This window comes from Jaculus jaculus, chromosome 12, assembly GCF_020740685.1.
Source record: "Jaculus jaculus isolate mJacJac1 chromosome 12, mJacJac1.mat.Y.cur, whole genome shotgun sequence".
In the NCBI taxonomy this organism is placed as follows: Eukaryota; Metazoa; Chordata; class Mammalia; order Rodentia; family Dipodidae; genus Jaculus; species Jaculus jaculus.
The window spans coordinates 26,556,721-26,577,932 of NC_059113.1; the positions used below are offsets into that span (position 1 = coordinate 26,556,721).

At 43.7% G+C, this 21,212-nt stretch overlaps 2 protein-coding genes across 2 annotated transcripts in view; one reads left to right on the forward strand and one right to left on the reverse strand.

The window, feature by feature from the left end:
* Adam9 (ADAM metallopeptidase domain 9) overlaps positions 1–8,388 on the reverse strand; it is a 99,516-nt gene extending 91,128 nt beyond the window's left edge. Inside the window, exon 1 of the mRNA XM_045131546.1 lies at positions 8,244–8,388. Within this exon, the coding sequence (XP_044987481.1) occupies positions 8,244–8,337 (94 nt within the window). The 5' untranslated portion in view covers positions 8,338–8,388. The remainder of the gene's footprint in view (positions 1–8,243) is intronic.
* Positions 8,389–8,818: 430 nt separating this feature from the next.
* Positions 8,819–14,493, forward strand: Tm2d2 (TM2 domain containing 2). Its single transcript, XM_004668973.2, has 4 exons — positions 8,819–9,127; positions 10,263–10,350; positions 12,159–12,274; positions 14,037–14,493. Exons 1-4 carry the CDS (start codon positions 8,901–8,903, stop codon positions 14,248–14,250), a joined length of 645 nt encoding a protein of 214 aa, XP_004669030.1. The 5' UTR covers positions 8,819–8,900; the 3' UTR covers positions 14,251–14,493.
* The last annotated feature ends 6,719 nt before the right edge of the window (positions 14,494–21,212 follow it).

Sequence of the window (21,212 nt, forward strand, 5' to 3'; positions counted from 1 at the left end):
CCAAAATAATATTTCTCTCAAGTTACTACAAAGGAGGTGTATAAACATTTGTGTAAAAGTTTAACTTTCACACATGATATTTTGAGCTGGAAAATTCTTTGTTGTGGAACCCTCCTATGCATTATAGAGTGTTTAGTAACCCCTGACTCCACTCAGCCAATGTCAGCCAGCTCTGCCAACTAAAGAGTGTCTTCCAAGTGCTTTCAGTTAAAACCACTAGTAAAAAGATCCAAATCATGAGAAGACAAAAAGCCTTGCCAAGCTGTGGGGCACACAAACCAGTGTGTTAGAATTTGACAGAATAAGCATAATGTCGAGACTCAAATCATTAGAAAATGTGGACTGAAGGTAGCTAAAGTTAAACTATGAAACTTGGGGTCCTAAATTAGGAAGATGAAAAGGTACAGGGTGCACTTGCTTCCTATAACTTCTTAGGTCTTACTTTTTATGTACCATATTTCGGCACATGATTCCTCACTCTCATGCCCACCTCAGAAGTAGAAGTGCAAGCATGGTTCCCCATACTCTATCCAATCTCACTAGTAATAGTCCAATCATGGCCCCTATTCTCTCCCCCACCTCAGTGGTAATAGTCCAATCATGGCCCCTATCCTCTCCCCCACCTCAGTAGCAGAAGTCCAAGCATGATTAGCCACACTCTTCCCCAACCTCATTTTTGGGGGATTTTTGTTGTTGTTTTGAGGTAGAGTCTCACTCTAGCCCAAGCTGACCTGGCACTCACTCTGTAGTCCCAGGCTGTTCTTGAAGTCATGGCAATCCTCTTACCTCTGCCTTCTGAGTGCTGGGATTAAAGGCATGCATTACCATGCCCAGTTTCCCCCAAGCTCAGAACTAGGAAACCAAGCATGGCTCCCCACCCTCCCCCTCAATCTCGGAAGTCAAGCATGGCTCCTGTCCTCTCCCCACTCTTCAGTAGTAGAAGTCCAATCATGGCTCCTATCATATCCCTCACTTCAGCAGCAGAAGTCCAAGAATAGCTTCCTGCCCTCTCCTCCACTTCAGTAGGAACAACTACAGTAGAAGGACGTAAAAGAATTCTGGCTAATTGTAAGGTAGACAGATGGGAATGCCAAACCACCGCAGCCTTTCTTCTTTCCTTCCTACTTATTATCTAGACAAATAGCCACCTTTAAGTACTTTCACTGTGCAAGATAAATCTGGGTTCTGCATTCAGGTTGGACAAGATAGTTCTGTCTTTCTTGAAGAGAAATTATTGTAATTAGATCATAAAAATTGGGGATAACATATTTTCACTCTATTCACAAGGTCAATCCCAACTGACTTTACCTAATAACCTCCTTTATATACATTTAATGAAATGTGTACTTTACCACATGAACATATTACATGTGGATTAAAGATGATAAGCATATAATCATTTAAAAGACTTTTTATGTACATAGCCACTCTTCTTAGCTAAAGAACATTGGAATCTTCTCTCTGGAATATATGACCTTCCTATCCATTGGATTCTGACTTGGCTCTCAGTACCAAGTTGATGTTCTCTCCCACTGAGTGGGCCTCATCCATTCAGAGAGCCATTGATTACCTTCATAGATTGTATGCCAATACTGCACAGGTGTGTACATATTGTCTGGCTGGTTGATTTCATAGCTTGCAGGATCCCCTGCTTGTTCACACTGTTGGTAGTCATTATTCCCCAACAGCTTGCATAGCGCTATCCAGCACCGTGAGGGCTACCCAGCAGGGAGCTGGCTTCCTTCTAAGGTCCAGTATAACTTTCTCTGTGTCGGTGGCCTGTGTTATCTTCAGCAATATGATCTTACCATCTAGCTCTGATGGGTAACCAACTGTTTTGGCAATGGCCTTCATTGCTTTGGGGAACTCATTGGGTCTCTCTGACCAACAGTTCACTGTGGGGGGTAACCCAGTTCTGACACTGGGATTTACCACAAGTGCCCATGGTTTTAGGATTAAGCTTTCTCCATGTACTACAGGGCCCTTCAGCCCATGTGATCCGCCCTACCTCTTATTAAGGGTTATATCTTTGTTTGCTTTCTAGGAGGAAGGTTTCTATGGTACTGATTTATGCTGTCATTCATTTTGTACACATACTTTAAAATACAACTTCTATTACTGTGTTCTGTACAGTTGCATACTTTGAAAGTTGGGCATTTTCATTCTTTTATTTGCCTGTCTTTACATTTTAAAAAAATGTTTTACCTGGGTTACATAATGAGTCCTTGTCTCAAATTAAAAACAATGCTTTTCTGTCTTGAAGTGTCCCATTTGGGAAAATCTTTGGCCATTTATAAGACTTAATTCTCTTTAAGAACTTAAGTTCCTCCAGTAAGGAGTTTAAGTTGCTGAATCCCAGGCCAACATCTTAGTCTTCATGAACTTCCTTCTCATGTATAGTAAGCATTCAATAAAATTCAACAAACTTCCTCTTTTGATATTCACAGCTGTATGCACAGTTTTCTTGGTTGTAATTATAAGAGACTACTTAAAGAGAGCCTCCTCTTTATTGTTAATATACTCCATGTCAATTTTTTTTTAATTTTATTTATTTATTTATTTGAGAGCAACAGACACAGAGAGAAAGACAGATAGAGGGAGAGAGAGAATGGGCGCGCCAGGGCTTCCAGCCTCTGCAAACGAACTCCAGACACGTGCACCCCCTTGTGCATCTGGCTAACGTGGGACCTGGGGAACCGAGCCTCGAACCGGGGTCCTTAGGCTTCACAGGCAAGCGCTTAACCGCTAAGCCATCTCTCCAGCCCTCCATGTCAATTTTTGCACAAATCCTCAGAGCTCTCACACTTGCTACTTTATCAGCAATGACAAATTCCCCTCTCTAAACTGGGATGGGACTTAGGTAATTATTCACAAATGGATGTGAGTATGCCCAACAGACTAATCAGGATCTCCTTGCCCAGAGGTTCTAACCAAATACTAAAGGAAAAGGGAAAAACCATGCTAAAGTGAGTTGTAAAAAATTTCAGCATAAGAACCATGTGTCACATTGGGAACCAGATTTGCCCCATTGTACATGTTCATCATAAGAGTTAGTAGAACCGAAATTCTTATGTTAAGATAAAGGTGAACAAATTCAAACACAAGTGCATAGTTTAAAACTGACCAAACTAAATTACTTTCTCAGGCTGGTTCACTTAGTCATTCTGTTTCATTAACTTTTAGGAGAATATTCAAAGTAAAGGGTTTGTGAGGGTATTGGTCCTACCCTCAAGCATTATTTCTTCCATGATCACTGTGGAAATATTTATCATATTAAAACATCATATTTCAAAATATTACAAAATGAAAAATAGGCACTGGGAGATGGCTTGATAATTAATGTTCTTGCCACTCAGGCTGGTGTACCCAGGTTTGATCCCTAGGTCCACTTCAAAAGCCAGAAGCCAGGCAGGCGTGGTGCCGCACACCTTTAGTCCCAGCACTTGGGAGGCAAAGGTAGAAGGATCACTGTGAGGTCAAGGCCACCCTGAGACTACATAATGCATTCCATGTCAGCCTGAGCTAGAGTGAGGCCTTACCTCAAAAAACCAAAAAAAAAAAAAAAAAGAAAGAAAGAAAGAAAGCAAGCCAGAAGCCATGTGGGGCTTCTGTAATCCCAGCACACTGATTGACTGATAGATGTCAAGATGGGAGATAGAGACAGAAGAATTTCCTGGAAGTTCCCAGCAAAGAACAATAGCAGAAGGAGATCCAGAGAGAGAAACACTGCCTCAAATGAGGTAGAAAGGCAAGGACCAACCCAAAAGTTGTCCTCTGACCCTCATGCACATGTTGTAGGACATATGTGCCCATAATCACACACGCACAAATACATATAAATGTGCATGCACACACAAAATTGAAAAGATAGAAAATAAACTCTAACATACAAACAACATAGTATAATTTAACTTTAGTTGGGTCCATACTGCCCCCATTCACATTATGGGATTCATGGCTGGGAAAGCAAGGAGGCTAGATCACTCATGAGGCAGTGTAAGAACAGACTCAGTGGCTGGAATCACCCCAGAGCCACTCCATGGCTCTAGACTACACACACAGTACCAAGTGTCAAGGAAGAAAAGGAACATCATGAGGCTACCTACATCACGTTAGAGTTTGCCACTATTACAAGAGAAAGCTTCAAGTTACACACAGCTTACCAAATCTTTTGGTTCCTTCTGCAGTAAAACAAAATGTCCACTAACAACAATCAATAGCCAAATTTGGCAAAGTAAAATTTAAAACTAGTTTTCAAAACTCATAAACCAGTTGAACATAAACCAATTTGAACATTCATTTACTTAAAAATCTGAAAACTGGGCTGAGATGGCTCAGCATTTTAGGTGCTTGTCTGCAGAGCCTAAGGACCCAGGTTCAATTCCCTAGTACCCACATACGCCAGATGCACAAGGTGGCACATGTGATTGGAGTTCATTTGTAATGCCTAGAGGCCCTGGTAAGCCCATTCTGTCTCTCTTCTATCTCTGTTTGCAAATAAATAAATAATATTTTTAAAGATTACAGTTTTAAGAAAAATTTAAAATCTGAAAACCAAACCACTTTTAAATTTAAAAGATTATACTCTCCTACACAGCACAGCCATATTAAATTTAACTTTTTGGCATCTAACATATGAAATCAGCTAAGATATCCATAACAGATGAATGAAGAAAATCCATATACAATGGAGTTATATTCAGCCATAAAGAAGAATAAGATACAAGTTTTTCAAAAAAATGAGTGGACCTGGAGATCATCATGTTAAGCAAAATAAGCCAGAAAGACAAATGTCACATGCTTTTTCTCGTATGTGGAATCAAGATTTAAATACATATGACATAAAAGTAGGAGGTGGGGCTGAAGAGATGGCTTAGCAGTTAATGCATTTGACTGCAAAGCCAAAGGACCCAGGTTCAATTCCTCAGGATCCACATAAGCCAGATGCACATGGTGGTGCATACATCTGGAGTTTGTGTGCAGTGGCTGGAGGACCTGGTGCAACTATTCTCTCTCTGTCCCTTTTCCTCCCTCCCTCTTCCTCTCAAATATATAAATAACTTTTTTTTATAAAAAAAAAAAAGGAGGCAGCGGCTATTTCGAGGGAAGGGGACTTGTGGGAGGGGAACAGAAGAACACAAGAGGGTCATGGAGGAGGGTGAATACGAGCAATGACAAACAGTAGGAAAATGTCATAGCAAAACCCATTATTTTGTGCACTAATTTACAAAATTAATTAAAAATCTGCTCACTGGGCTGGAGAACTGGCTTAGCAGTGAAGGTGCCTAAGGACCCATGTTCTACTCTCCAGATCTACATTAGCCAGACACACATGCCCACTAGGTGGCACAAGTGTCTGGAGTTCCATTATAGTGGTGGAGGCCCTGATGTGCCAATTCTCTTGCTCTCTCTTAAAAAAAAAAAAAAAAAAGAAAGAAAAGAAAAAGAAAAGAAAAACAGGGCTGAAGAGATGGGGTTAACCTGCAAAGCCTAAAGACCCAGGTTTGATTCTCCAGGCCCCACATAAGCCAGATGCACTCAGTGGCACATGTGTCTGGAGTTCGTTTACAACCCTGATGTGGCCATATTCTCATTCTCATTTTCTCTCTCTCTCTCTCCCTCTCTCTCTCTCTCTCTCTCTGACTGTAATAAATGAATAACTAAAATAAAATCTTTTAAAAAAAATTTTAATCTTCTGACTGAAAATGAGGCTGATATGGACCCAAGCTCTTCGTATATGATTCACCATGAGTAAGCTTTCAAATTCACTTTGTTTATAATACCAGCATATCTATTAAATGAAAATGTATAAATCTGTGCATCCTATTTACTACCTTCAAAGAGAAAAGTCAGGATTGCCTTTGTTATACTTCATAATGTTACTTTTGTTGGTCCAGCTACTCAGAAATTGACTGCATATCCTCATTGACACAATGTTGTAAATTGTAGTAAAAAAAAATCCTACCCAAACCTGCTTAACTACAATGTAACTGTTGTGTGGACTGTATTTATGAGGGCTCAGAGTTCTCTTTCCTTAAGAAGATGTGGACTACAGAGATGCTCAGTGGTTAAGGTATTTGCCTGAAAAGCCTAAGGACCTAGGTTCAATTTCCCAGAACCCATGTAAGCCAGATGCACATGGTGGCACTGCCTCTGGAGTTCATTTGCAGTGGCTAGAGGCCCTGGCACTCCCATTTTCTCCACCCACCCCCACCCTGCCTCTCTCCCTCATAAAAATAACAAAAGATGTTTCAGTACATATTTTAAACATTCTCTATTCCAAAGCCTGAGCTGATTTTGAAAGATCATCCCCCTCAGGAAATACAAATTGACTCACTGCACTCATTGCCAACACCTCCCAAATGGCCTCACAGTCTCTCCTCTCAGCCTCCTAGACCCAATCCTCACTGTGTTTTCAGATTTTTCCATTAAGTCACACACCAACTTAAAAACTTTCACTACCCAAGAACCCCGTAGCTTGGCGCAGGACCCTGCCTATCTTTGGTAGCAGCTTTTACCTTTGCTGTCTTATCCCATCTCTCCCTCTTACATATATGCTACCTAAAGTTACCAACTGTTCCCAACAACTTAAATACTCTCACACATCTCTATACTCTCTCAAAAAACTCTTTCATCCTTTTTTAAAAAAAATGTTTTATTTGTTTATTCATTTATTTATTTGAGAGAGAGCAACAGATAGAGAGAACAGGTGTGCCAGGGCCTCTAGCCACTGTAAATTAACTCCAGACACATGTGCCACCTTGTGCATATGGCTTACATGGATACTGGGAAACAAAACATGGGCCCTTAGGCTCGGCAGGCAAGTGCCTTAACCACTAAGCCATTTCTCCAGTCCTACCTTTTTACTTAAAGAAATCACACATTTAGCTCAGTTCAAAAGTCACTTCCTCTGTAAAACTTGCCCCAACATCCCCCACATACACTTAGGACATGAGGTCACTATTTGCCTCTCCACAGGCATGAGGGGTAGTGTTAATAAAGGTTTGGTAAATGTGTGATAAATTGTCAAGGTGTATACTCATGCTTAAGTGAGTAGCTGGCAATAACCTATTGCAGCCACAGTTAAAGAAATACTCCATCCATCTATATGCACATGTGCAATAACATGACCTAAAAATAGAGCCTGGTTTATATTTACAAGCACCAAGTGGAAGATTATGAAATCTACCAAAATATAATCTATTTCACCTTAAATGCTAGTACATGTTGGCCATGTAGAACATCACAGGAAAGGAAGTGTTAACCAGAAGACTTAGCAGCACCCTATAAAAAAAGAAAATCAGTGTTTTGAAGTCCAAGGTCACCACACAGGGGTAAATTGGCTTAATTTAAAAAGAAGCCAAAGATAAGAAAAATAATTCGTTCCTACACTGAAATCTTCCACCGCCACTTTTGAACAACTCTCAAGGCAACTATTTAGTAAAGCCTTCCATTCTCCATTCCCCAGCCCTGGAAGAGACAACACAGAATTGCTAACAATAACTTAATGCAAAAGCTAAAAGTAAATAAATAGCTTATTTCCCGTAAGTAGAATGTTGATGATGGACGTGTTTCCACTCTGTTTCGACATTTCCAGTATAAATATGATACATATTTAAGGAAGTTTCACAATTCAAAAACTACTTCACATAAGTGATTTTATTCCTGCCAACAGTCACGTGAGTTAAACACAGCAGGGATTATCTGTCCGGATTTAAGACCATCCAAACCCAGAATGCATACAAATAAAAGGCTGGCTATAGAAATGTAGTACTTGGTTTCAAACAACAACAACAAAAAAGTATTCTTACTACTAACACAACAGCAAGAAGATTAAAAAAAAAAAAAAGGCCCAAGGAAAACCTGCCCTGTTTAACCCACCACCTCAAGTCCAATCGTAACATGAACGTCAAAATCTCAAATCCGACAACCTGCGGCGAAAGTTCCATCTCAGCCAGAATCCCAGGGACACCAAGTCCCGGAGCAGGAGCCGCTCCACGTCCGAAGCCTCACGTGAAGCTGAGGACCCTGGGCAGCTCCGTGGGAGTGGTCCCGGGAGTCCGGGTGCCCGGGGGCAGGTGGGGGGCGGGATGGGTGCCGCGCACCGCGCGAGAGAGCGGAGGAGCGGATCCTCGGCGGAGTCTCCGCCCGCCGGGGCAGGCTGCTCTCGGCTCGGGTCGCTGTCCTCCTTCCCGGGCACCGCGGCAGTCCCAGCCGAGTGACCAGCCATCCCCGACACCCACCTGACCACTCCCCGAGAGCCGGGCCCAGCAGGCCACACAGCAGCAGCCAGGGCACGCCGAGGGTCCCCAGAGGGGAGCGCACGCGCGACCCCATCGCGCAGAGCCGGCACGTTCCGCTCAGCACCCCGTCGTCGCCTCCGCCTCCTCGGTCATTTCCCAGCCCTGCGGGGGCCCCCGGAGCCGGCCAGAGTGCGCGCGCCCGCGACCTGCACGCGCACGCGCGCGCGGCACTGACGCAACCGGACCGCGGCCCCGGCTCGCTCCCGACATTGCTCCCGCCTCGCTGACGTAGGGAAACAGAAAAAAATCCAGTCTCCGCCGGCGAGAGGGACCTCGTTCCCGCCGTGGCCAGCCCACCAACAGGCCCCGCCCAGTCACCTTAAGCCCCGCCCTCAGCCCCGCCTCCTTCTGGGTGAATGATTCTGATTGGCTGACACACCAGGCGACGAAGCGGGAGGAGCGCGAGACCTAGAAGAGGAAAAGAGCGCAGCCCCGCCCTCCCACGGCGGCTTGTGATTGGTGAGAACGGTAGGCGGAGCGTAGTGCTGCACGCCCGTTGGCTGTGTAACATCAAGGGGCGTGGCTCCGCGGAGAGGCCTGACTGACCCGGGCCTGGGGTAGCATCTGAGGCCGGGTCATCTCGGCCCCCCCGGGAAGATGGTACTGGGGGGATGCCCGGTGAGTTACCTGCTGCTTTGTGGCCAGGCAGCCCTGCTGCTGGGGAACCTGCTGCTGCTGCACTGTGTCTCCCGGAGCCATTCTTACAACGCCACCGCCGAGCTGGAGCTCACCTCCGCAGGCACCTCTCACCCTGACAGCGCGTCAGGTACCTGGAGCTGGGAATATGGCGACCCCCACTCTCCGGTCATCCTCTGCTCCTACCTGTAAGCCACCCCGTCGTGGGAGGAGGCCGAATGGGGATGGGGCCAGGGAGAGGTGCTGTGGGGAGGCTGGAAAAGGGAACAGACTGTCTTCCCCGTGAAGACCGGGTGGAAGGGGGTGGGTGGCCATGGCACGTTCCCCACAAATCCCACGCAGGGGAAATTCTGTGTGTCTGTGGGACCCTAGGGAAAAGTGGCCTACGCTGCGATGGAAGGTTCGAGCCATTTTCCTCCCGCACCGTTTTGCCAAAGGAGAATCCCCAGGCACTGAGGTACAAACAGGGAACATAACGTGTCCCTGCAACGGGGAACCAATTACCGCTGCAGAACTAAACCATTTTCAACATCTGTTTGACGAAATAAAGCGTCTGGGAAATGCAGAGACCTGAGACTCCTTCGGTTGAAATTTTGCCCCATAGCCTTATGGTGGTTTTTCCCTAGGGAAGAGATGAAACTAGGGCAGAAGTAGACCTGTGTTACACACTGAACTAGAAACACCTCCTCAACCAAAGGGTCACTCTGGTAGTCATCAACTTAACCTGCAGGACTTTAATTAACAGTGCCATTTGGCTTCAAAAAGTGTCTACAGAGTAAAATTGCGCATCAGAAAACTTGAATAATTTTTTTAAGATTTATTTTTATTTATTTATTAGAGAGAGAATGGGCAAGCCAGGGTCTATAGCCACTGCTGAGGAACTCCAGATGCATATGCCACCATGTGCATCTGACTTATGTGGGACCTGGAGAATCAAACCTGAGTCCTTAGGCTTCACAGGCATGTGTCTTAACTGCTAAGCCATCTCTTCAGCCAAAAGAAATGTTTTTGTTTTGTTTTTTTTAACTGTATCTGGAAGCATAGGCCTTTAATTCTAGCTACTGGGGAGGATGAGGCAGAGTGATTCAAGTTCAAGGGCTGCCTGGGTTGCAGAATGGATTCAAGGCCAGCCAACCTGGTTAATTGGCTCAAAATAATTTTTTTTTTAAAAAAAGTTAAGGTCTGGGAATATAGTTTATTACAAGGCATGCACAAGGCCTTAGGTACAATCCTTGGTCCAGGAAGGGGAAAAAATGGATTATGTGTATGAAAACAGCAATTTGCAAAGAAAAGGCTGATGATGGTAATCTTCCTGGTTGGCAGGCCTGATGAGTTCATAGACTGTGAGGAGCCTGTGGATCACATGGGAAATGCGACTGCATTCCAAGAACTTGGTTATGGTTGCCTTAAGGTGAGTCTTATTTCGTTGTGTACACAAACTGTCCTTAGAGAAGACTGGCAGACTGTTGCAGAAGAGCATAAGGGTATACAGAAGTACATTGGTAGAACTCCATCCAGATGACTATTTTGGAAATTTCCAGCATGACCAGGGTCAGTAGCTGAACAGTACATTGGGTTTCCTCAGGAAAGAGCTCAAACCAGCTAGTTGCAATGACCAACCTGAATTTGGTTCTTTTGATCATTGAGATTGGCAGATTTGAAGCTAAAATTTAGTCAGCTGTTCTTCAGGGCATGCCCTTCATTGCTTTAACCCCCTCCAGAGATATTGCTGACATATCCTGGTGTAAGCTGTTTGCCTGGTGAAAATAAACATCACCAGCAAGAGGAGCTTTGCTCCAAATGCATATGTAGCCTAGAAACTGCCTAATTCAACATCACTTTTTTTTTTTTTTAGAAAGTGCATAGCCTTTCCTTTTGCCTCAAGCTAGTGTACAACTCATAATACTCCTGCCTCTGCTTCCCAAGTGCTAAGATTACAGGTGTGGGCCACCATGCCCAGCACATGCCCAAGAAACTTCATATACCTCCCTTTGCACCGTGGACTCTCACTGTAATAATTAGAATACAGGATAACCAGGTGTTAAAAGGCTTATGGAAAAACTTTTTTTTTTCAAATTAGACACAGAAGAATAAACTTGACAGTAAGAAGACCAAAAGGGCAACTCTAACTGTATTATATAGAGAGAAATATTTTAAATACAGTGAAGTTTTTTTTCTGTTGGAAATTGATAAAAGTTGGTTCAGCTTTGCATAGAGATCTCACCTTTGCATATTTTAATTAAAAACAGAGTTTATCCTGTCCCCATACTCAGTCTTCTTCACCTGACTGGCAGGACTCTGGAGGAATGAGGAGAAAGCACACTTACTCTCTCCATCCCCTGCTACCAACAAAAATGGTAGTAAAGCACCAACCAGGTGCCAGTGAAAAATGTATAGTTCTGCTTTCTCTGCTGGTGTTGAGGTATCCAGAGGGTCAGAATTTAAACATGCTGGAGTAGACTGTAGATGCCTGATGGTGACACTGAATAACCTGTGCAGAGGCACATCACACTCAGAATTATTTCCTAAGTCTGTTCATTTATAGTAGATATTCATCAGACATCTGACATAGATATATTCCTTTTCCTGTAAATACAAGATAATTAAAGCATTGTGTCTATCTTTGAGAAGACAATTAAATTGAGTGTGGGTTTTAAAAATATATATATATGTTATAATTATCTTCACATTGTTGGGACAAAATATCTGACCAAAAGCAGCTGGTAGAATGTCAGAGTTTATTTTGGCTTTCAGTCTCAAGGGGAAACTCCATCATGGGGGAAAAAAAGGATGGCAGAGCAGATGTTGGGCATCATGTCTTGCCACAGTGGGTGCCAAAAAGCAAGAGTGAGCTGAGCTCTGGCAAAGGGGAATCTGAGCTACACCACTCCTAGACCCACCTCCTCCAACAAGACTGTACTTCCCAAATTGCCACCAGCTGGGGACCAAACATTGAAAGTACTTGAGCTTATAGGGTGTATCTCATTCAAACCATCACAGTATTGAAAAGGCCAGTCATAAAAGGGAAAAAAGTTTAAGAACGATACATTTACCAAGTCAAAACCATCGTGGAATGCTGTGCTTTGGAATTTCCTTCACCTCAGTCTTGTTAAGAGTGATTTTAAGCCAGAGTTGGCTTTTGTTAATGAACATAAACATACATGTTTGTGTGACTTACTTTGGTAATTTTGGTTTTTGTTGGTGGTCATTCCATTCCAGTTTGGGGGTCAAGCCTACCGTGATGTGGAGCACACTGCAGTCCAGTGCCGAGCCCTAGATGGAATAGAATGTGCTGGTCCTAGGACCTTCCTACGAGAGAACAAACCTTGTATAAAGTAAGTGTTGCTTTTGTTGTTGTTCGTGTGAGCGGTGCTGGAATTTGAACCCAGGTCCTCAAACATCCTAAGCACATACTCTGCCGCCTGGTCTAGAAGCTGAGCTGAGCACTGCCTGCCCGTCTTCCTCGGTGTGATAGTGCTAGACCTAGTGCTATAGCTCCAAAACTCCTAGCCAGCAGCCATCCTGTGAAAACTGCCTTTGTGTTTCTGGAACAGGGCTTTCCAATGGAAACAGGGGTTCCTCATTCTGACAATTACTTGCTCTTGCTCTTAAAGGAATAGGATTATTTCTGTCAATTCTGCTGAGAGGTACAGAATTTACTTACATTATTAGCTAATGATAGTCTTTGGCTATGGTTTAGATATGTTTACAGTGTGTAGGGACAGAAGCCTCAGAAAGAGTGCTTGAAAATGCATCACTTGGCTACTGAAAGAGAGCACTTCCTTAGGAAGGAGCACTTCCTCTGGAAGGAGCACTTCTTTCGGAAAGAGCACTTCCTCCAGAAAGAGCACTTCCTCTGGAAGGAGCACTTCCTCCAGAAGGAGCATTTCCTTAGGAAGGGTGTACAGAAAGCCAGCCAACTGCAGAAGAAGCTGCTGCACAACAAGGACAGAGCCCGGACTCCGGCGCTGCTTCTATGCAGAGTGCTTGATAAGACCCGGTCCTAGCCATTTCTGCCCAAGTCGGTGTTCTTAGAGACCCTTCGTACCTTAGTAAAATACTCATGAGACCCCAAACCAAGTAGAAATGGAGGGTGGAAGAAGTTATGAGAGTATATTATAAAACCTTTTAAGGGGCTGGAGAGATGGCTTAGCAGTTAAGGCACTTGCTTGCGAAGCCTAAGGACCCAGGTTGAATTCCCCAGAACCCAGGTAAGCCAGATACACATGGTGGTGCATGTATCTAGAGTTTGTTTGCAGTGGCTTGAAGCCCTGGTATACCCATTCTCCCTCTCTCTCTAAAAAAAAAAAAAAAAAAAAAGAGAAGTTTTTTAAAAATCTTACATATCTGCCATCTTAAAAAATATTTCTGGGCTGGAGAGATGGCTCATCAGTTAAGGTGCTTGCCTGCAAAGCCTAAGGACCCATATTTGATTCCCCACAACACACACAAGCCAGATGCACATGGTGGCACATGCATCTGAAGTTCATTTGCAGTGGCTAGAGGCCCTGACATGCCTAGTCTGTCCCTCACTTTCACTGTCTCTCTCATATAAGTAAATTAAAATATTTTTACATTTAAAAAAAATCTTTCTTGTTGATAAACTGTCTGGCTTAAGGCTAGAAAATTCTTAGCACTTGCAGACTGACTCTTAGCTATGTTCCTATATCTGGCCCATACACTTAGGATGCTCTTCCTTTTCCTCTATCATGCCAGGGCTAGGTGCCAGCCACTAGAGAACACCCCATAGCTTAGAAACCACTGAATTATTCAAGTGGCCAATCCTAAACTGCTTACTTACCTACCCTGCCGTGGTTTTCCTACAGAAACCCCAGTGAAGGCAGCAGCTTGAACATACCCCTCATTGTTTTCTCTCCAGCCTTTTCTCCTTCCCATGTGCCCCTGCAGGCCAGCTAGGACACATAAGTATAACATGTTGTTTTGTTTTTCCTGAGGGTCTTTTTTGTCTCCCTAGTGGCAATACCTGATTGACCCATCAGGAAAGAGCCCACTGAGCTGTACCAGAGAATAGTCATGTCACTGTCATCCATCTCTGGAGTTTAGTTCTCATGTATCATCTTCCTCCCTTTTGTGCAGGTACACGGGACACTACTTCATAACCACATTGCTCTACTCCTTCTTCCTGGGCTGCTTTGGGGTCGATCGTTTCTGCTTGGGACATACTGGCACAGCCGTTGGGAAGCTGCTGACACTTGGAGGACTTGGAATCTGGTGGTTTGTTGACCTCATTTTGCTCATCACTGGAGGGCTGATGCCGAGTGACGGCAGCAACTGGTGCACGTTCTACTAAACAGTGCGACCGTTGTACACCAGGGGCGAGTGAGTACTGGGCTGCTCAGCTAGTCACTGAGGGCAGAATGCTTGGAACATCGCTGTTGTATCTGGAAGGAAAGTGCTTCTTTAAAAAAAAATTCTTTGGACTTTGGATTTTCAACCCAAATCTTGCTTTGCAGACTAAACAAGCAAATAGTATCGTGGGAGTCCAACTTTTTCCTGTGTGCATACTAGAAAAGATGGTGTCTAATGCCCTGCAGATCATTTTCCTGGCTCTTTTTCTGTACATTGCTGTGTCTTAGTCTTGTGGACCAGGGGACCCAACAGTATAAACAAGTGAATGTGCTTATCCTTAAGCCTTTCATGACCTTGAATCTCAGTGCAGAGATGACCAGAAGCTGAACCAATGAAACCTTTCAGTGGATGTCCATGTGAATGTAGATTTTAATGCACATCAAAATTCTGACTTTCTTTAGAAATTTAAATTTAAGTTGCAGGGCTGGAGGGATGGCTTAGCAGTTGAAGTGTTTGCCTGCAAAGCCAAAGGACCCATATTCGATTCCCCAGGACCCACATTAGCCAGATGCACAAGGGGGCGCACATGTTCTGGAGTTTGTTTTACAGTGGTTGGAGGCCCTGGTGCCCCCATTTTCTCTCTGTCTCTCTCTCTCCTCCTTTCTTGGTCAAATAAATAAATATATTAAATTTAAATTAGAGTATAAATGTTGCCAGCCTAGAATGTGGGTATTTTCAGTATAGAGAGTGAAACTTAAAATTATATTTATGTTTGCTGGAAGCTGGGTTTTTTAAGTGAACCACTGTTATGGTTTGAATATGAAATGTCTGCTGCAGCCTCAGGCTTGTTCAGCTGCTGATGGGCTTTTGGGAAGTGATTGGATCCTGAGAGCTCTGACAATGGATATATGAATATGATCAATAGATTAAACCCTTAATGGCTTCATAATATGTCATTATTAGGAGATGATGAAGATGAAGAGTTGAAATTGTGTCACTGGGGTTGGAGAAGGTCTTTGAGGCTATGCCTTGTACAATCCCCTTACTATGAGCCTTTCTTGCTTGCTTCCTGTCCACTGAAAGGTGAAAAGTCTGCTCCATCACACATTCTTACCACCATGATGTGCTTGCCCAAACACATGGGAACAAGCAACTGCAGACAGAATCTTCTAAAACTGTAAGTCAGAAGAAATCTTTCTGCCTTTGAGTTGTTTCTGTCAGATATTTGGTCCTAGCAAAACAAAGTCTCATATAGCTACCATATTAATAAGCCTTACTATGGACCATTATGTTCTTGAGGCAGTATGTTCAGTTCAAGAATTTCATTCCAAGTACATTTTGAAAGCCAACAACAGCAGACATGTATGGATTTAGCTATTCCTCTTGACAAAGTTGTCCTACCTAAAAAATTAGTAATTACTCACTTATAGAGCCCATATTTGAGGCTGATAAGATTTCATACAAGCAACTGTAAAACGTGTCACAATTGGTTGATATTAAATGGGGAGCCCCAAGACTCTGGAAAGAAAAGCATATTCCTACTTAAAAGGTACTAATATCAGGGCAGAATTAGGATGTGGCTTATGCAAGCAAGAAGAAAAGGAACATTCAATAAAAGCATGAGAGTAAAAGCTCTCACACTGGGGCACAGCAATTAGAAAGACAATCAAGCTTTTACATTCCCAAGTCACGGGGAATAAAAGGAAATGTTTTGAGTGGTAAAGGATTTTCAAAACTCAATTCCCATCCATTGGAAAGTATTGGTAAATATAAAATAAAAATAGACTTTATGGACAACTCAAACCATGATCCTGTTTATCAGAGTGATTTTCATATTCTACAAACAGGATAGAACTGCTCAAAGCTTAATAAAAATAGCCCTGCAGCCAGGCGTGGTGGCACACGCCTTTAATCCCAGCACTCGGGAGGCAGAGGTAGGAGGATCGTCGAGAGTTCGAGGCCACCCTGAGACTACATAGTGAATTCCAGGTCAGCCTGAGCCAGAGTGAGACCCTACCTCGAAAAACCAAAAAAAGAAAAAAGAAAAAAAGAAAAAATAGCCCTGCAGACCAAGAATTGCAAGTAAAATAACTTCCCAGAAAATGTCCTGCTATTTTGTAACACTTTTCCTAAAAGTTTCTGCTTTATCTTTATGAACGTGATCATTGTTCTTATATTCCCAGAGGTGGCAACTGCATAAGAAATTAAAATAAAGTGTTTTTTTTTTCTGTTTAAAAGTTATGACCACATGGACTTTCACCCAAGAACAGAATAACTTAGAAAAGAGCTGGTGAGATGGCTTAGCTGTTAAGGCACTTGCCTGCAAAGCCCAAGGACTTAGGTTTGACTCTCCAGCTCCCATGTAAGCCAGACGCACAGTGATGCAAGTGCAAGATCGCACAGGCCCACCAGGTGGTGCAAGCATCTAGAGTTCAATTACGTGTCTAAGGCCTACAAATTCTCTCTCACACACAAAAAAGGCCAGTCTGTGGGCTTGCCTCAAAAAACAAACAAACAAAAAAAAGACAAATGAACTTAGAAAAGAAATGACAATAATCTCTATACAATAAGGCAGTATTGATACAGGTTTGAGGTTCACAATAGAGGGCAGAGACACACAGTTTCCTGGGTCCAAGGTTTTGTTTAATGCCAGGAGAGACCCAATGGATTCAAAGCTTAAGAGAGGGAAGCCTCAGAACCCCGAGGAAGGAGATTTTAAGGGTTTTCAGGAAGGGAAAGGGGAGAACTGCACTGCAAGGGAAGGTGCATTGAGCACCTGTGGTTCCAAGTAAATCAAGCATGTGCGATGGAAATACAGGATTTTGGGGCTCAGGAAGGGTCCTTCAGGCCTCTGAATCCCGGCCTTTGAGTTTTTGCCCATCTTAGCAAAGAACTGAGGAAATGAACTAATTTATGAATTATTAAACCTATTTAGGGAAGAATTATGAATTATGAGGTTTATTTAGGGGTGATTAACATCCAGAGAGGAGGCTAGGTTAAAGCCAGAGGAGAATTCTTGTCCAGATGGAAAAGGAGAGGGGAGAAGACAAAATCTCCATCACAGAGATAAGAGGACTTTAGAGTAGGCACACACACCCACATGTGGAAGGCAAGGCATAAGAACCAAAAGATCCCCTTCACTTAAAAGATCAAAGAATACTCCCCAAAGCAAGACACATGGAGAAGTAGAAAAAGACCCAGGCAGAAGGACATGTTCCCCCTTCCCAGAAAGGGAGAGAGAGACAGACTTGCACACTAGTGTTCCGGTGAAGTCACAGGAAGAAAGGGGGCTTGCCCACGTGGTTAGTCTCCTTTATAGAGGTCAGACATCTAATCAGGGTGAGTCTTGATAGGAGACTTATGTGTGTAAGGAGAGACTTGATTGGTTCATAGACTTGGGGTTGAGCCAGAGGGGACAACCCACCCAGGTGTGCTAGATTGGGAAGAAATAGGGAGCATTGTTGCTGAGGAACTGCTGTAGTCATCTTGGGTGAGACTAGATGGATACTGAGTTCTAGTTTTGCCAGGGTGGGCAGAGTGGCATAACCTTGTTCTCTCTTTGAGCTTTGTCCCTAACTAACTACCTATAAAAAGCTGTCTTACTCCTGTTTTTCCTTCATTGGGAGGCATTCCTTTTCTGGGTCTTTTAGGATTCTCTGGAGTGCCAATACAAACCTTCAAGGAAGTGAGGTTTGGATTGCTACATCCCAGTCAGCGTGGCCTAGTGTGGTCTAAGACACTGCATTAGGCCCCCATCTCCACCCAGGGCCACAGATGGTGGCTAGAAGGAGGTCTCATTTTGCATCCAAACCTGGGCCAATAAGGCTCAGTCAGTTTCCTCAGTTGTAAATGGGATTACCTGGTCCTAGGCACACCTGTTGGGAAAGGGTAGGCAAAGGAGGTAGCTTTTCTTGAAATCTAACATTTCTAGCCTCTTTGTGTATGTAAAAAAAAAAGAATAGGGCTAGAGAGATGGCTTAGTGTTTAAGGCACTTGCCTGCAAAGCCTAAGGACCCATGTTGTATTCTTCAGATCATGTCTGGAATTCAATTACAGTGGCTGGAGGCCCTAGTGTGCCAGGTCTCTTTCTCTCTCACTCTTGTTGCCTTACGTAAAAAAAGGAGGCCAGGGCTGGAGAGATGGCTTAGTGGTTAAGTGCTTGCCTGTGAAGCCTAAGGACCCTGGTTTGAGGCTCAATTCCCCAGGACCCACGCTAGCCAGAGGCACAAGGGGGCGCATGTGTCTGGAGTGCGTTTGCAGTGGCTGGAAGCCCTGGCATGCCCATTCTCTCTCTCTCTCTCTTCTCTCTCTCTCTCCCTCTCACTCTCAAATAAATAAATAAACATAAAACAAAAAAAAATATTTAAAAAAAAAGGAGGCCAGTCTGTTGGGCTTGCCTAAAAAAAAAAAAAAAAAGAAAAGGAAAGAGGTTTTTACAGTCAAGTTCACATGGCTTGTAGAAATCACCCAACCAAGAGCAGCATGTGGGAAAAAGAGGTTTATGTTGGCTTACAGGCTCAAGGGGAAGCTCCACGATGGCAGGGGAAAACAACAGCATGAGCAGAGAGAGTGGACATCACCCCCTGGCCTACATAAGTGGACCATAGCAACAGGAGAGTGTGCCAAACACTGCAAAGGAACACTGGCTATAACACCCATAAGCCCACCCCCAACAATACTCTGCCTCCAGGAAGCATTAATTCCCAAATCTCCATCAGTTGAGGACCTAGCATTCAGAACACCTAAGTTTATGGGGGACTCCACCACATTCTGCCCCTGGCCCCCATAAACTGATATCCATACATGATGTAAAATACAATGCATTCAGTCCAACTTTAAAAGTCCCTATAGTTTTTATCAATCGCAATGCTGTTCAAACATCTCTATAGTCTAAGGTCTTTTAACTGAGCCATAATACCAAAAAAAATCCCCAAAAAATCCATAGTGGCACAGAATAAACATTCATACTGCAAAACATGCCATTGGGCATAGCAAAGAAATATTCAACCAATGCAAGATTTAAAACAACTAGGGCAAACATCAAATCTGTAGCTTCAAGTCCAACAACTCTAGCCAGTGACAAATTTCCAAGTCCGATAATTCTAACCAGCAACAAGTCTCTGGATTTCCAATTCTGCCCTTCCAGTGAGGCTACTCACACTCCTGGAAAACTTCATCAGGGCCAGCAGCTCTCCTTAGCAGCCATCTCATGGTCCTGGCATCTCCACTGGGTCTCCACTAGGTCTCCGCTGCAATCCACAGTTCATCCTCATGGCCCCATAGGGTCTCCATGCAGGCAACCAGCAAACCTGCCTCACACTGTCCATGGCCATTTCCAAAACACAAGACCATGTTGCAAACCCAATGACCCTCTCTTTCCTACATTTCTTATACTCCACAATACCAGGTAGGGTGCCAGTTTGTTAATCCAGGGGGGAATAAAGCAGACATCGAATAACAAGACATTCCTTGAGCACTCGGTCCCTTTCAAAAGAGTCTACATTCTTCCTATTGCCCCAGGGCAGGTCAGCTGGCCCAATCTCAAACGTTGTAATTTCTCAAACAATTTGCAGGTGAAGGGGCAGCAGTTTAAGCCCAGAGATTTCACTTTTTTCTGTGCCATATCCCTCTGCTCACACCAGTTCATTTCTACTCAGAGCAACCCTGCACAACTTCTCAGGACACAGGCATAACAGCAAATTTTTCACACAAACTACTTGCCCAGTCCAAGCAAAGCTGTTTCTCACCTTCATAAGCCAAACCGCATAGTCCATAGTTCTTACTGCATTCAGGTCTTTCAACTCTGACCAGAATAGTCCATCAAGCTGTACTTACAGCACTGCAGGGCATTTCTTAGGCCAAGGTTTCAAATCCTTCCACATTCCTCTTAAAAATCAGCTCCAAAAAGCAAAAGCCACAGAGTCAGGTATTTAGTAGCAACCCCACTCCTGATAACCACTTTATTATTGTAGTCAGGTTCGCATTGCTGGTAGAAATCACTCAACCAAGAGCAGCTTCTGGGAAAAAGAGCTTTATTTTGGCTTATAGACTCGAGGAGAAGTCCACGATGGCATGGGAAAATGATGGCATGAGCAGAGAGGGTGGGCATCATTCCCTGGCCAATAAAAGGTGGACCATAGCAACAGGAGAGTGTACCAACCACTGGCTTGAGGAAACTGGCTATAACACCCATAAGCCCGCCCCCAACAATATGCTGCCTCCAGGAAGCATTAATTCCCAAATTTCGTTCAGCTGGGAACCTAGCTTCAGAACACCTAAATTTGTGGGGGACACCTGAATCAAACCACCACAGAGGGATACTTTTATAAAATAAGGAGATGGAGGTATATGTCATGGGGTTATGGTGCAAGATGTTCCCAGGAAAAATTTTGAAACAGTGTTGGAACTGGGTCTGCTGAAATGAATTGTATAAGCTAACATAAAGACAGAATTGCCATGGCCAGAAGCGTTCAGATTGACTCATGCTGTTGGAAGTTAGAAGAACCTCAGTAAAGGTAACAAGCTTTATTTTATGGGAATCAGAATTACAGCAAAGCAGACATAGCAGCCAGCAAGACAGGACCTAGTCAGGAATGGATGGGATCCCCAAGGTGAGAACTCATCTTGAGGAGCTAAATTCCTGGGATATAAGTATGTTGGGATTGTCCCTATCAAGAATTGAAAGTGCACTAAACAGATTATCTATTAAAAGTGTAACAGCAGCCTAGAACTCTTGAAAGAATAAGGGTTGAAAGAACAGGTGAGCTTGACCTGCACACTAACCACAGAGAAGCATTAGAAGCAGCCAACTGTAACGGAACTTTCCTAGCTGCAGTGTTTTCTGCCTAAATCCCCAGACCCTGGACTCCCAGACCCTCAGCCTGTCCTCAGTCGTAACCATGCAATTTCTGTAATTTCTTAGTTTCTGTGTAATTCCCAGAGCAGGGGATTGCTTTCTTAGTG

What these genes read in the sequence shown, in the direction of transcription:
- Tm2d2 (XM_004668973.2), top strand. Translation starts at nt 8,901, where the DNA reads ATGGTACTGGGGGGATGCCCGGTGAGTTACCTGCTGCTTTGTGGCCAG. An exon ending in TTGGTTATGGTTGCCTTAAG is followed by an intron (nt 10,351 to 12,158) that starts GTGAGTCTTATT and finishes ATTCCATTCCAG; the next exon opens with TTTGGGGGTCAAGCCTACCG. An exon ending in GAGAACAAACCTTGTATAAA is followed by an intron (nt 12,275 to 14,036) that starts GTAAGTGTTGCT and finishes CCTTTTGTGCAG; the next exon opens with GTACACGGGACACTACTTCA.